The following is a 16,273-nucleotide window of genomic DNA, read 5'->3' on the forward strand; positions in this document are numbered from 1 at the left end:
CTTGATCCTCTTGGTGTTTCTCCTCTCGCTCATGAAATCTTCAGGGGCCACCTGGGGAAGGATGGGAGCGGGGCGGGGCTGGCCTCTGCCACAGCAGCTCCCCTTTGGGGGCTGACAGTTATTTTCATGACGGTTCCCCATCTTTCTGCCCCTGTGTTTGTTGCAGGAACAAAGGGATGAGGACTCGACTGGGATGCCTGTCTCACAAGTCTGACTCTTGTAGCGATTTCACAGCCATTCTTCCCGACAAACCCAACCGTGCTCTGAAGTGAGTTATACGGACACTCTGCATCCCTGGAGTGTCGGCCATGGGATGCTCACACTGGGACTATACAACCCCTTCTTCTCTGGTAGATGGCTGAAGAGATGAGCCGAGTGACAATAACTTCCAGTCTCTTGGTGGCTTCTTTTCTATCTTTGAACACGAGTGAAAGAATGTTATTTTCCTTTTCAAAGCGTATGGCTTCAGAATAGGGACCCTCCTTTTTCTCCTAAGAAAGCCATATTAAGCACCACTCTTATAAAGCTGCAGTAAAGAATACTTCTTTGTTCTACTTAATTGTCAACCTGAGCTTCTCAGTTTGGAAACACTCAAATCTACTCTTAAAAATCTGCTTAGGTTGAGATGATCTGGTTTCAGTACCTATTCTCTGCGCAGGCACTGTCTTAAATGACGTCACAGACGGTACCTCATTTAACCCTCATGGGGTGCTGTGATGGGTGCCTTTAACCCCATTAAAGAGGTGAGGAAACAAAGTTGACAGTAAGAGATGGAGTCAGGAACTCAGCCTCACTTTTGTTTCCAAGTCCAGCTTCTTTTCGTTGTGATTGTGGTATGTTAATTAACTAATTTATTAAGGAGAGGTATAGTTGGCTTGGTCGCTCAGATGGTTAAGAATCCACCTGCAATGCAGGTTTTGATCCCTGGGCCGTTAAGATCCCTTGGAGAAGGAAATGGTAACCCACTCCAGTATGCTTGCCTGAAGAATTCTATGGACAGAGGATTGTGGCGGGGGGTCACAAAGAGTCAGACATGACTGAGCAACTAACACTTTAACTTTCATGGTTGGCTTACAATGGCATCTGTTTTCTTATTTTTTAAATTTTGCTTTTAATTTATTTTGGCTGCCCTGTGCAGCTTATGGGATCTTAGTTTCCCTTCCAGGGATTGAACCTGGGCTCTTGGGAATGAGAACACTGAGTCCTAACTGCTGGGTTGCCAGGGAATTCCCCTACAGTGGCATCTTTAGAGGATATACTTTCTTAGTTTTGCTTTTTAGACTTAAAGCCAACTTATTAAACTTACGGAATCCCAATTCTGAGATTTTTCTATCAGCTACTTAAGAATGTGTACATTTCTAGCAACAGGATTACAGGAGTCCAAACGTGGTCTTCATTTGCCCTCCATTGTTTTGTTGTTCTCATGAGCAAATCTCAGTGGTGGCTGAAGGAGAGGTCATTGCAGAAAGATTCAAGACAGATGTTTCTTCTTTCCTAGGAGACTATCCACAGAAGAAGCTACAAGGTGGGCAGATTCCTTTGATGTGCTTCTCTCCCATAAGTGTAAGTAAAATTCAGGCTTTATCGTGTCTCAGCAAATCATTCATTTTGTAAAAGATGAACCCACCATGATCTAGGTACTGTGCCTGGTGGTCCAGACAGCTCCAGCCTGCACCCTCAGAGAGCCTGAGTATAGACAAGAAAACATAATTTAAATGCTCTGGGAAGAGGGCTCTTATTTTCTGTTTTCTGAGCTGAAAGTTTGGTCCCAAGAAGCCTTCATGTCTCAGCAACTTTACCAAGAATAAATTTGACTTAGAGAGTTGGAGTGATGGGTTCTTTGGGAATGAAAGTCTAGATTCCATGCAGATCTTGCTTTATAAAATTAAATGACCTCCCCCCAAGTCACTGGAGAGCCTGGGGTTACTCATCAGTCAAAAGAATATTTTGTGCATTTTGTTATTGACTTGGGTTGGCAGAGTTTTGAGTTTTCTTATCCCTCCTTATTTGGGGGCTTTACTACCCCAGCTGTATTATACCCTCAACTTGCCATAAGTTTTATTAGTACACACTTCTGGTATCTTTCCTCTTCTGTTGCCCCCTTGCCTCATCTCATATGCCTTCTGCTTGCCACAAAGACAGAAAGAGTTGTGCATTTTCATAGGAAGGGCATTTTGATGGGAGCCGGACTTTTCAGCTCTTGCTTTTTTTCTCACCGTAAGCAAGTCCAAGTTCCCTGGGCTTCACGTCCTAGTGGCATGAAAAACATGGAAGTAGGAAAGCAGAGGTGAAGAAGATGGAAGGGTCTTTTGAGGAGAAAGGAAGGTTTTACACAGGCATTAAGTGCTCCCTGTAAATTCGTCTTGTTGGTATTAGGAATCCTGATTGATCTGGGAGCAGGAGGGAAGCTTTTGGCATGGAGTGTGGAACACGGTTTTGCACTGCGAAGTGAAGGGCATTGGCTGGTATATACTTGTTTTCTGGATTCTGACCCAGCTCGGCTACCAGATAGTTGATGGCCTTGATGGGCTTGCTCAGTCTTTAGAAAATGTCTTTAAAAGTGACTTTGCTTTCATCTAGAGGAGCAGTTCCTTCTAACCATATCCTTGGTTCTAATACTAATTAACAAATGCTTTTGAATAGTTTTTAAAGAGAAATGCAAAATTTAAGAATAAGCACATATTGTAATGAGTAATTTTGTGAGACAAATAGTCATTTTAGTGCTCTATGGATTACAGTTAGGAAGGAAAATAAAGCAGAGGAGATACAGCAAGTATAACATATGGCTGTAACCCCAAACAGCAAACTTCTGTGGTGAATTTGCCAAAGCAATGGCGTATGCGCGATAATACTTAGGATTTGACAGCAATGGTCGTTTTTTATGCGGCAGTTCTGACTTATTTTCTGGAGTGACGTTAGGCGGCTAAACAAGTGTCGCTATCAACTTACTCCTTCTTTTCTGGCTGGATTTGACTCAAGGTCATCTTGAAGTTTGGTTTCTATTTCAGCCTCATGACTGACTCAGTTTAAGTCCCTGAGGCTGTTTCCTCATTCTTAAATCGGGATGGAAATACCTGTGTGCCACCTGTCACCCGGGTGTGAGAATCTTCACGAGAGGTCACCTTTAGATGATTTTGGGGTTCTCTATGCAAAGGTGTTTTGTGAGAATATGGTGGAATTTTTTTAAGAATGGAATTTTAAAAGAATTTTTCTCAAATGAGAAATAAACATGCCTTGAGAATAAGACTGCAAATTTTGCTGCCGATGATTAATGAGAAGCCTTTACAGACAGAGTTTATGGTACTAAAGCTAGTGGATGGATGCTCAGGGTATATTTGGATTTCTTTAGTGGTAAGGCCCAGAGATTGAGAGGTTTAATTGTATTTGTTTGATTCAATGACTTTTAGAGCTAAAGACACTTGGTTCTGCTTCTGTCACAGGTACTTTGGGTTTCCAGGAATGAAATAACAATTTTCTGAGAGGGAGATTCCACTAAGGGGTTACAAGCTGACACCAGATTGCCTCTTTGTAAAAAAAAAAAAAAAAAAAAAAAAAAAAAGTACAGAAATAGGCTTTTTGAACTTTGAAGTTCTGTGATCCTTCTTGGAATCTGATGTGCATTTTCATTTATTTTTTTTACTACGGAAATAAAAAGCCGACGGAGTGAATGTCTTTGAGAAGCAAGGGACTTTCATTTAGGGGCTTCTGGCAGAATTTCAAGGTTTTAAAACTTGAAAACTTACTCCCCGTGAATCTGTGGAGGGTCAGAGCCCAGCCTACCTCCAAGAGTGTTGGCAACTTTCTAAAAGTCTAATTAATTTGGGTTAGTATTATGACTCAATTAGGCCTGATTAAGCTTTTCCAAAGGGATTACATGTGTGCTGCTCTCTTAGGAGGGACAGCAGTTGATCAGAGGTGCACAGGAATTTAAACAACAAAATGTCCTAAAAAGAAAAGAGAATGATTGAATGACTGGGCTCCAGGAACACTTGTGTTGGTCTAGAACACACTGGCTGGTAATTCTCCAGGCAGCTGTCCTCCCTGCATATTCTATTTCAGAAAACTCAGATAATTGTTCTTGTTCCCATTCTCAGTCAACAGAGCATCTCTGCCATCTTGCCCTGCCTGGATGTTTTCATTCTCTCCAAAAGGTGAACCGAGTCCTCATTATGGACAATATCTATGCTAAGTTGCTGATGGGCAGGGGGCTGCAAGATGAACCAGACTGTCCTTCCCTGGTGGAGAATGCAGCCTTCTGAGAAAACAAACATGCCTACAGACAATAAAGATACAGGCAGTGTGCTAAAACTCGGGGGGGCTCGGGGGGAGTTCAAGATTTCACATAGGATCTTGGCATCCAGTGTTCCTCTTAAATGCTACCTAATCTGTGTTAGAGGTCCTTACCAATCCAGAGCAGAGGGGCTGCTTTTGGTTTAGAACAGCGGTGCCCAACCTTTTTGGCACCAGGTTGCCACTTTGGTTTCATGGAAGACAATTTTTCCATAGACTGGAGTGAAGGGATGGGTGGAGGGGTTGTTTTGGGGATGATCCAAGTACAGGACATTTACTGCATTTTATTTCTATTGTTATTACATCAGCTCCACCTCAGATCATCAGGCATTAGATCTCAGAGGGTGGGGACCCCTGGTTTAGAGATTTGTTCCATTTAATAGGGGAGCGTGTTTCTGCTCGGAGAAGGCAATGGCATCCCACTCCAGTACTTCTGCCTGGAAAATCCCATGGACGGAGGAGCCTGGTGGGCTGAAGTCCATGGGGTCGCTACGAGTCGGACACGACTGAGCGACTTCACTTTCACCTTTCACTTTTATGCATTGGAGAAGGAAATGGCAACCCACTCCAGTGTTCTTGCCTGGCGAATCCCAGGGATGGGGGGTCCTGGTGGGCTGCTGTCTATGGGGTCGCACAGAGTCAGACACGACTGAAGCGACTTAGCTGCAACAGCAGCAGCAGCAGCAGCAGCGTGTTTCTGCTCACACTAACTGGTAGTCAGACCTCTCAATTTTGACCCAGCTCTACTGCTAAATAGCTGGATGGCCTTGATGGAATCCTTCATTCTCTTGGAAAATCTGTTTCCTCATCTCTACAGTGAAAGCTCTGGACTCAAGAGGGCTGGATTGAGCTCTGCCCTGTTGTTCTAGGAGGCTGTCTACAGCAACCACCAGGATTGGCAATCACTCGTCACCTACGGCAGGTGGTTTGAGTCAGCACTGCCTGCAGGGTTATATAAAAGTGCTTTAGAGGTGAAATGGCTTGAGCAAGCAGATAAGAGGCGAGGCCACCTGTGTTATGAAGCCTTCTCTCCTTGGCAGGATCCCACTGGACAGGGATGCACCTCATGGGTTGACATCTCAGGCAAAAAAGAACTCTACTAAATCTTAAACCGTAGAATAAAAAAAGCCAGGACACAAATACTTGAAGCAGTTTTATTTCCAATTACATTTGCTTACAAATGTAGTACAGAGCTGAAGAAGAACCCGTGGCGGTCTAGGAGATAACTATTTGCTAAGTGCTCTTTTTTTTTTAACCAACAAATGAAAAATGAAATTGAAATTGCTGATGGCTTCATTAGATAGAGAGGGATTTCTAATGTGCGTTAATTTGGCATCTTTTTCCTGTTCAACCAGTGACAATTAGACTTGGTGCCTGTGAGTGTGCTCGTAGTCTGTCCCTGGGGGGGTGTGTGCGTGCGCCCACCTCTGCAGTTCAGACCTGGGAGAATGAAGCCTCCTGGCTTGTGGGAAATCTTCTCTGACAGGTTGCTGGAGAGTACAGAATTGTGTATCTTCTGCTTTTATTCCTCATGAGGTTCAGACATATGCTCGTTATTTGTCCAGCTTTTAGTAGGACATTCAGTCCTTAACTCTGAATTGATTCTCTCTCCTTCCCTCTGTCCCTCCCTCCTTTTTTTTTTTTGACATAAAAGTTGAAATTCATTCCAGTTTTAAGGTGAAGGTGGAGACTGTGTTCCTTTCCCCTCCTCTCACTTCTTGTAGCCTGATCCCCAACCTGGATGACAGAGCTCCCCATCCTGGGTCTCTGTTTGGTCCTTGTCTTTGTTTCATTGTTTGCAGAGCATGAAGGGTCCAGACTGACCTGTCCCCACCAGGCCCAGGGAAAGCTAGGTTCACGGAACAGTATAATTGAAAGCTCTTTTACATTTGCAGAGTTAGTCTTCATCTCTGAGCAAAGGAGATCAGTAAAGAAGCTTTTAGTTTAATGAAAAAATTAGCCCCTTTGGGATAATGATTGAGATACAGAAAAATAATGATGTGACCTGGTCACATGGCACCCGAGCAGAAAACCCCAAACAAGCAGACACTAAAATTATCAGCTCACGAAATTCCACACTTGTTCGTCCAAGTGGCCTTTAGCTCTAGAATGTACAGTTTAATAATCAGATTTCCATTTATCACACAGGCCTCCCCTCATTCCTCTCCAAGCCCTAAGGTTCTAGAACAGTGTTACTCAAAGTTGGATCCATGGAAGGCTGATTCAGCAGTGGATGATTTGATGGGAGCTTGTGAGAAAGGCAAATTCTTGGGTCTTGGCTCATACCTACTGAATCAGAATCTCTGCAAGTGGGGGCCCGTAATCTGTTTTTTCTTTATACGGGTGTGTGCTCAGTCATGTCCAACTCTTTGCAACTTGGTGGGATTATAGCCCACCGGGATCCCCTGTCCATGGAATTCTCTAGGCAAGAATGCTGGAGTGGGTTTCCATTTCCTCCTTCAGGGGATCTTCCCGACCCACATGGAACCCACATCTCTTGCATCTACTGTGCCACCAGGGAAGCCCATTTTTTCTCGAGCCCCCTGGTAATGTTGATGTGCACTGAAGCTTGAGCAACACTGCTCTCAAATACAAGTAGGGAAAACTATGAACCTGGAACATCTTGGTGGGGCAGGTGGTTAGTGCTTTCCAAGAGAAACACTGAAGACTGGACTTCAGTTCTCCAAGATTCTCAGGCAACACATCCATTTAATGGGGCAGCGTCCATGTGTTGCGGAGTCCTTATATATAGCAGACATGGTGGAGGGTCTTCACAGTAAATAAATACGGCAGGTGTACTTTCTGGATAAAGTGAGGATAAAGATTAGAAAGAGATACTCTAACTAGAGGTGGATGGAAAAGAAACTTCTCTTCCTCCTTACTACCCTCTCTGTTGTCGTTGTTAAGTCATTAAGCTGTGTCCAACTCTTTTCCGACCCCATGGACTGTAGCCCGCCAAGCTCCTCTGTACACGGGATTTCCTAGGCAAGAATACTGGAGTGAGTCGCCCTTTCCTTCTTCAGGGGATCTTCCCAACCCAGGGATCGAACCCATGTCTCCTGCATTAGCAGGTGTGTTCCTTACTGCTGAGCCACCAGGGAAGCCTGCCACCCTCTCTACATTGCTATAATTTTTACTTTCACCCACCCAGGAGTATGGGTGCATTCAGCCTTTATAGAAGAACTGCCAGGAATATATAAGGCAGCTATTAAAAGCTCACTGGAAAAGGTTTGAATGAAAGCAATTGGACACTCATTCTGTTGCTTACCAGCTGTGACCTTTGGTAAATTATGTAACCTCTATAAACCTCGCTTTCTTCATCTATGAAAGGGGAATGCTTAGACTTACCTTGTAGAGTTATGAAAGTGAAAGTGAAGTCGCTCAGTTGTGTCCGACTCTTTGTGACCCCATGGACTGTAGCCTACCAGGCTCCTCCCTCCATGCGATGGTGAGAATTAAATGTGATTGTGAAATGCTATGCATGATGACTGGTGCATAGTGAGGCTCCATGAAGAATAACTATTATTATTTTTGTTATAACCCAACATTAAATTCACTGAGAACAAATGCCTTTTATGACTCCTATATGCTAGAGATGGTGTAAGCTCCTGATCCCATAGGCAGCTTGAGGTTGAACTCGGTGGGTAGGATGTGGGTCATGTTATTTCACCAGTGGGCTTATTTAGATTTCATAATACCTCCCTCCACTTGCCACATGAGGTTTTGACATTCTTTCCTCATAGCGTCCCAATTTCCTCTCAATGTATGTGAGAGAATCTACCTGGATATGTAGTCTTTTCTTTTTTTAAATTTAAATAACATTTATTAACAAAAGTATTGATTTTATTTTTAATTTTATTGGAGTATAATTGTTTACAATATTGTGTTAGTTTCTGGCATACAGTAAAGTGAGTCAGTAATACATATGCATATATCTAGCCTTTTTTTAGATTCTGTTCCCGTATAGACTGTTGCAGAGTATTGGGTGGATTTCCCTGTGTCACACAGTGGGTCCTTATTATCTCTTTTATGTATAGTAGCATGTATATCCATCTCAATCTCGCAATTTATCCCTCCCCTCCTTAGCCCCTGGTAACCATCTGTTTGTTTCCTACTTCTGTGACTCTATTTCTGTTTTGTTCATAAATTCATTTGTATCCTTTTTAAAGATTTCATATATAATTGATATTATGTGATTTGTCTTTGACTTACTTCACTCAGTATGACAATCTTTAGGTCCATCCATGTTCCTGCAAATGGCATTATTTTGTTCTATTTTATGGCTGAGTAGTATTTATTGTATATATGTACCACATCTTCTTCAGCGGGAGGTAGTTTTTAAAAGCCCAGCAGGTGAATCTGCTATGTTCCCTCTTTGAGAGTCCTTGCAGAATTGTTATTATCAAACCAGCCAGACAAGCATTCCCAAACACTTAATTTTGAAATCTTTTAAGCTGTGGGCTGTGTACATGGGATTTGACAATATTTCTCTTGTCTTTACAGTTATTTGTGGATGCTAAACTTTCACTCTATTTGGGGCACATCTCCTTTTTCACATATTTAATAAAAAATATTCCTTGCTAATTTCTTATAATAGTTGCAGATACAGGTTCTATCATGTTCTGTTACTTGACTAAGTTTCTGCTTGACAAAATAAGAAGGAACACTGGACTAGAAGTTTTAAGACCCAGGCTCTCTTTTCCCTTCAGTGACCACATCCTAGGAATGAGGAACTGTGCAACCCAGGGCCTCACCATTTCTTAGTGTTCAGTGTAGGGCTAGATCGTAGTATCTCCCATGTCCTTCCTGACTCAAAGATTCTAGCAACTAAGTCCTGCTACTTCATAATCTAACATCTTCCTATATATACACTAACAAAGTAGAGATCATTGAGGAAAATTACATTAATCACAAGACTGAAGTACAATTAGCATAGTAATTGCTTGCCAATAAATGTCAAGAACCGGAAATAGTTTGTTCTCTAAATAATCTTCCTACCTAAATCTTCTTAGCCAAAGTTATTTGCTTTAAAACCTTCATTCTGTAGATAACATAAAAGGAAGGCTTTGATCCTGGTGCTATTCTCATCACAAATTTCAAATTAGTAAGCTTGGCTCTGAATCAAAGGGGTTTTGATTTGCCGTTAGTGTATGTAGCCTAGATTTTATAAATGTATATTCCTCTCTTCTCCTGTCTGACCTTGGACCCATGCGCCAGCTTATTTTTCCCAATTGGTCAGGGATGCAAGAGGACTCTGGTCTTTGAGACTACTACACTTAAGCAAACACAAAGCTTAAAAAAAAAAATAAATCATTCTTGTGATCTTGTATTTTTCCAAGCCTGGGGACTGAGTTAGGCTGCAGCCCACCCCCACTGCCAGCTAAATCAGGACTCCTGGACCTTGAACTGTTACCTAAGCCCCCCTCCCCGCCGCACCAGCTGCACTGATCATTCATAGTGACCCAGTTTCTTTTCTTATGTAAGCACCCTGCATCAAAGAACCAGAGGGAGGGTGCCGGCAGCAGGCAGCGTGTATGGCCACGGGTGTGTTCTTGGAGATGCTGTGCATGCTCGGGAGGACGTCAAAATTCTGTCCCATGCTCCAGGAATTCTGGTCACCAGCTTTTCCTTTCCTGCGACTCGATAGACACTACTTTCAAACATGTCTGATGTCTTTAGAGCCTTGACTTCTTAGAGGGTTGTACAGAGAAAACCCAGTATGAAATGAAAAAGGAAAAAGGCGGATCCTCCTGTTTCTCTCTCATTTTCCTCAACTGTTTCTCACCCATCATCTTTAAGTTACCAGGGTTGTTTTTCCGTGTTAGGCATTTTTTTTTAATTGGAGGATAATCACTTTGCAATGATGTGTTGGTTTTTGCCGTGCAACAATGTGAATCAGCCATGAGTATACATCAGGCATGTTATGTTCTGTCCAATGAGTCCTTAAGCCAGCAAAGTACAGGAATAATGGTCACAAACATGTATGAAGCAATCACTGTCTTGGTGTCAGACTCTGCATGCTCTTTACATGTATTAAGAGTTTCACGGGGTAGGTACTATTAGAATCTGCATTTCATGGAGGAGAGAACTGAGCCTCAGAGAGGTCTAGTATCTTGCTCAAGGTCACACTTAACTAGTGTGTGTCGATCCAGAACACAGTCCCAGGCAGAATAGCTTCAGGACTCAGAAGTCACTCTTTCTGGCTGCCTGGAATCTGTGGGGGTGGTGAAGGGGGAACTCTATTTCTCTGGGTACTGGGGAGGGAACTGGGTCTGGGATGCCCCAGGGAGGGGTGGGTAAGGAGGGGTGGATGTATATGGCTGGGTGGGGGTGGGGGGAGGGCAGAGGAAGCACAGCTAATAAAGCAGGTCACTCTCAGAAGCCAGTGGAGGCTATGAGCCTTTCAGAGATGAAGCAGCATCTTGCATTTTAACCAACTGCAGTTTATGGACAAGTGGAAGGGAAGGAGAGGGTCCTGGTAGAGACAAGGGGAAAGATGGAAGGAGGATCGAAAAGGGATGGAAGACAGAAGAGAAGGGGAAAAGGCAGGGAAAGATGTTGAGGAATCAGGCAGAGGACCAGAACAAAGACTTGCTGGGAGGAGGTGGGAGGTGATAGAAGGGGGAGGAAAAGATGCAGATGAAAAGAAGAAACCCTGCTGTAGTCCCATAAGCTTCCTTAGCTAGGTCACTAGATCAGGAAAGGTGGGCCAGGTCGGGACCAGCGGTCTGTACACAGCAGGGAAGGGGAGGGGCTCCTGCAGTCATGGGGGTGGGAGGCTTCCACCTGCATCTCAGGGTCCTTTTTGCAGGATGAAACTTCTCTTTGCACAGTGACCCTCCTTCCTGCCTTGCTCAGAGGCGGCCCTGGGAATGTAAAAGGGGGGCAATAGGCTGCGCTGAGAGGGGAGGGGAAGGAAAGGAGGAGGGCTGCGATCCCCAGGGTGGGGGCAGGCCTCTTTCAAAGACACTTTTCGGGTCATCTTTGCTACAGTGCTGCTGTTCGGGTCCAGACCCTTCCAGGCCTTTCTCCCTTCCTTCCCCATCTCTCACTGAGATCTTCCCTTGGAATGCCAGGCAATTTTAAGTACCATATTTTGCTTCAGTTCCCCTCCCACGTCCTCTGAAGCCTCTGAAATGCAAGCAAACACATTTTGGATCAAGGTCACCTGGAAGGATGCACTCTACAAGGTCACTCAGCTGTGCTGTGTGATGGTGTCCTGGGGCCGGGGTGCGGGAGTGTGTCTGTCTGCTCTGTGAGGTACCCCTGCATCCTGGGAGGGACACCCAGGGCGGATATCGGAGCTGTGGAAAAGAAACAAGCCTGATTCCAGGTTATGGCTGGTACCTGGTAGCCTCTGTGGACCACACAGAGATGGTGGTGGCCGATGTTGTCTTGCTGGAGAATCCCCGGCTCTGTGGGCCAAATGGTGCCTTTGCCCTGGTGGAGCATACTTTCATCATACTGTCCAATTTGGGGTTATTGTTCATCTCGCCTTTGGAGGAAGTGATAACGTGGGACCCACCAATGGTCATGAGTGGACAACAGGCAGGGTGGGCTCTGAAGTCATGTAGATGTGTGTGTAAATCCACCTTCCACCCCTCACAGGCCAAATGACCACAGTCATTTCACTTAAACTCTCCAAGATGAGAAGACCTGGGCTTTGAGATGTTAACATGTTTTTCCAAGGTCTCACAGGATTCGAACCCAGGCTGTCTGACCCCACAGCCTCTGGCTTAATAACGGGCTTGGTGTAGAGGTTATGTGAGTTGATAACTGGACTGGACACCATAGAACTTGGCCTGGGGTAAGTTCTGGATGTGTGATGGTGAGGAGGAGGAGGATGGAAAGCCATTGACTGAGAGCTGTGTGTGATGCAGGCTGGTGATTGTGATGGAAGCCCAGGGTGGAGCACTAACCCTACCTGGGACAGTTCATCAGATCGACCACCCTCACTTACAGACCAAGGTGCGGAGGCTAGGTCAGGTTGAATGTGCTAATTACCAGCGGCCTGCCTATGACCCGAACTGGTACTCTAGCTGAGACTGCAGTGCTCCCACCCTAGGTGGGATGGGCGGACTCACCGGGCTGCCTGACAATCTGAGTATGAGCCCACCATGCATTTTACTCCAAATCCCCCTCCCCACACAGTCTGAGCTGCTGTAACTCCATTGGATTCTCCTGCCAAAGCGCATCCCTCTCTCCGTGTTGTTCTCATCTCTCATACCCTTCCACCTCCCTTGGTGACTTTTTTCATCTTCTCTCCACTTCATCTGTTGTCTTCATTACTGGAAATGTCGTCACCAGCATGCTCTCCAGACCGCCTTGGCTTTCACTGCAGTGGCTCTCCTCTCTAGTCATCACTGGCGCAGGCAGGCATCCCTTGAGACCATCATGCAGAGCTGGGGACTGGACCACCAGCCACAGAAGAATGCCGGCTCTGCAGTTTGGCCTCCTTGCCACTTGCTAACCATGCGACCTTCAGCAAGTTATTTAACTTCTCTAAGCTTCATCTTTCTCTGCTGTGAAATGAAGAAACTCTCAGGACCTAAGCTGTTGATTTGCTAGAAGCAGCAAATGCCATGAGACACACAAAGCATTTGGTGCTGTGTCTGGCCCAAAATGTGTGCCCAATACAAATTGGCAGGGAAAAAGAAATGCTAAAAGGCAAAATGGTTGTCTGAGGAGGCCTTACAAATAGCTGTGAAAAGAAGAGAAGTGAAAGGCAAAGGAGAAAAGGAAAAATATACCCATTTGAATGCAGAGTTCCAAAGAATAGCAAGGAGAGATAAGAAAGCCTTCCTCAGTGTTCAGTGCATAGAAATAGAGGAAAACGACAGAATGGGAAAGACTAGAGATCTCTTCAAGAAAATTAGAGATACCAAGGGAACATTTCATGCAAAAATGGGCACAATAAAGGACAGAAATGGTATGGACCTAACAGAAGCGGAAGATAGTAAGAGGTGGCAAGAATACACAGAAGAACTATACAAAAAAGATCTTCACAACCCAGATAATCACGATGGTGTGATCACTCACCTAGAACCAGAACATCCTGGAAGGCAAAGTCAAGTGGGCCTTAGGAAACATCACTATGAACAAAGCTAGTGGAGATGATGGAATTCCAGTTGAGCTATTTCAAATCCTAAAAGATGATGCTATAAAAGTGCTGCACTCAATATGTCAGCAAATTTGGAAAAAGCAGCAGCGGCCACAGGACTGGAAAAGGTCAGTTTTCATTCCAGTCCCAAAGAAAGGCAATGCCAAAGAATGTTCAAACTATGGCACAGTTGCCCTCATCTCACACACTAGCAAAGTAATGCTCAAAATTCTCCAAGCCAGGCTTCAACAATACATGAACCGTGAACTTCCAGATGTTCAAGCTGGTTTTTTCTAAAGGCAGAGGAACCAGAGATCAAATTGCCAACATCTGTTGGATCATCAAAAAAGCAAGAGAGTTTCAGAAAAACATCTATTTCTGCTTTATTGACTATGCCAAAGCCTTTGACTGTGTGGATCACAACAAACTGTGGAAAACTCTTAAAGAGATGGGAATACCAGACCACCTGACCTGCCTCTTGAGAAATCTGTATGCAGGTCAGGAAGCAACAGTTAGAACTGGACATGGAACAACAGACTGGCCAAATAGGAAAAGGAGTACGTCAAGGCTGTATATTGTCACTCTGCTTATTTAACTTCTATGCAGAATACATCATGAGAAACGCTGGGCTGGAGGAAGCACGAGCTGGAATCAAGATTGCCAGGAGAAATATCAATAACCTCAGATATGCAGATGACACCACCCTTATGGCAGAAAGCGAAGAAGAACTAAAGAGCCTCTTGATGAAAAGGAAAGAAGAGAGTGAAAATTTGGCTTAAAACTCAATATTCAGAAAATCATGATCATGATCATGATCATTCAGAAAAATTCAGATCATGGCATCTGGTCCCATCACTTCATGGGAAATAGATGGGGAAACAGTGGAAACAGTGACAGACTTTATTTTGGGGGGCTCCAAAATCACTGCAGATGGTGACTGCAGCCATGAAATTAAAAGATGCTTGCTCCTTGGAAGAAAAGCTATGACAAACCTAGACAGCATATTAAAAAGCAGAGACATTACTTTGCCAACAAAGATCACTCTAGTCAAATCTATGGTTTTTCCAGTAGTTGTGTATAGATGTGAGAGTTGGATTATAAAGAAGGCTGAGCACCAAAGAATTGATGCTTTTGAACTGTGGTGTTGGAGAAGACTCTTGAGAGTCCCTTGGACTGCAAGGAGATCCAATCAGTCCATCCTAAAGGAAATCAGTCCTGAATATTCATTGGAAGGACTGATGGTGAAGCTGAAACTCTTAATATTTTGGCCACCTGATGTGAAGAACTGACTCATTGGAAAAGACCTTGATGCTGGGAAAGATTGAAGGCAAGAGGTGAAGGGGATGACAGAGTATGAGAAGGTTGGATGGCATCACCGACTCGATGGACATGAGTTTGGGTAAACTCTGCGTGTTGGTGATGACAGGGAGGCCTGGCGTGCTGTAGTCCACGGGGTCGCAAAGAGTCGGACACGGCAGAGCGACTGAACTGAACTGAACTGAACTGAGGAGTTATTTTAAAAATTCCTCCTCTAACTTCAAAAAAGTTTTTTTTCTTTTTAACCTTCTGCTTAGCCTCTTCCTTTTTAAGTGTCCCAACTGCTGGTTCCTTTCTGCTCTCCAGGTTCCAGCCTTGAGCTAATGCTCCTGTCCTTGAATGATGGGCACACCCCAAAACTAAAAGGTCGTACTCTTTTCCCGGTGCATCATAACCTTCTCCAGGAATTGAGATCTATGTCTTCACAGTGGTTTGCCTATTTCCTACCAGATTCCTACTCTTTTTTCCAAAGTAGCTGTTCTAAACTCTTTCTACTCTCATCGGTATTCCCACTTCAGCACACACTGCACTTGTAATTATTCAATTGATTATTTTGTTATTTATTTACTTATTTATTTTTGGCTACCCTGGGTCTTTGTTGCTCTGAGCGGGGGCTACACTTCATTGCAGTGCCCCGGCTTCTCATTGCAGTGGCTTCTCTTGTTGGAGAACTTGGCCTCTAGAGTGTGGGCTTCAGTGGTTGCAGCGCACGGGCTTAGTTGCTCCAAGGCATGTAGAATTTTCCAGGACTAGGGATCGAACTCGTGTTCCCTGCATTGGCGGGCGGACTCTCAACCACTGGACCACCAGGGAAGGCCCTGAATTAATTATTTTAAATGATTGCTTAGTCTCTGTTACACTAGACTAACTTGGAGTTCTGTGAGGTTGTGACTTTATCTGATTTGATTCTACCGTATCTCCAAAATCTAGTGCGTGGAGGAAGACCACCTGCAGGGCTTTCGCCCCCAAATTAAGAAGAATATGAAGGCTGTTCAAATTGATGCATCTCAAATATGTCCCTCCCTGAACTGTTTGTCTTCTTCGACCCCTGCCCCTCTTTCTCTACTTTTGACTCTTAGGAAGTCAAGTTCTTCTACTTCTTCTTGATCTTTCTCCTTCTCTAGAATTTGCCTTTACCAGATACTATGCTTTTCCCCTTTAATTGTTCTCTTCCCTTGCTCTTCTTTTCCTTCTGCCTGCAAACACATCTGGAAAGATCCTGCTTTGGAGCCATATGGACGGTAGGGAAACTTGGCTGTTCTTACCAACTGTGTGACTGGGAAGTTTATCTGACTTCCGCATGTTTTAATGTGGAAAATGGAGAGTGGGTCATTGGTGCTATCTATGGGTCAGCACTGCTGTGAAAGCACAATGAACTGCTGCTGTGTGTGAAATCTCTAGCCCAAAGCATGGTGTGGAGTAAATACATAAGACTCTCTGCCGCAGATTCTAGATAAATAAATAAGAAACTTATCTTCAGTTCGTACCACTTTTCCAGCTAACATCAGATAGGACCTCCTTCTGTATCCTGCGCCCAAACTACAGACTTCCCTGCATCCACACACA

General features: G+C 44.3%; 1 protein-coding gene across 6 annotated transcripts in view; it reads left to right on the forward strand.

The window, feature by feature from the left end:
- RGS8 (regulator of G protein signaling 8) overlaps nucleotides 1–16,273 on the forward strand; it is a 58,734-nt gene that overhangs the window by 30,079 nt on the left and 12,382 nt on the right. For all 6 annotated transcript variants that reach the window (XM_044942752.2, XM_025285515.3, XM_044942750.2 and 3 more), the window contains 2 exons: nucleotides 167–268; nucleotides 1,499–1,563. In XM_044942752.2, coding sequence (XP_044798687.1) covers nucleotides 167–268; nucleotides 1,499–1,563 — 167 coding nt within the window. The remainder of the gene's footprint in view (nucleotides 1–166; nucleotides 269–1,498; nucleotides 1,564–16,273) is intronic.

Source organism: Bubalus bubalis, chromosome 5 (genome assembly GCF_019923935.1).
Source record: "Bubalus bubalis isolate 160015118507 breed Murrah chromosome 5, NDDB_SH_1, whole genome shotgun sequence".
NCBI lineage: Eukaryota > Metazoa > Chordata > Mammalia > Artiodactyla > Bovidae > Bubalus > Bubalus bubalis.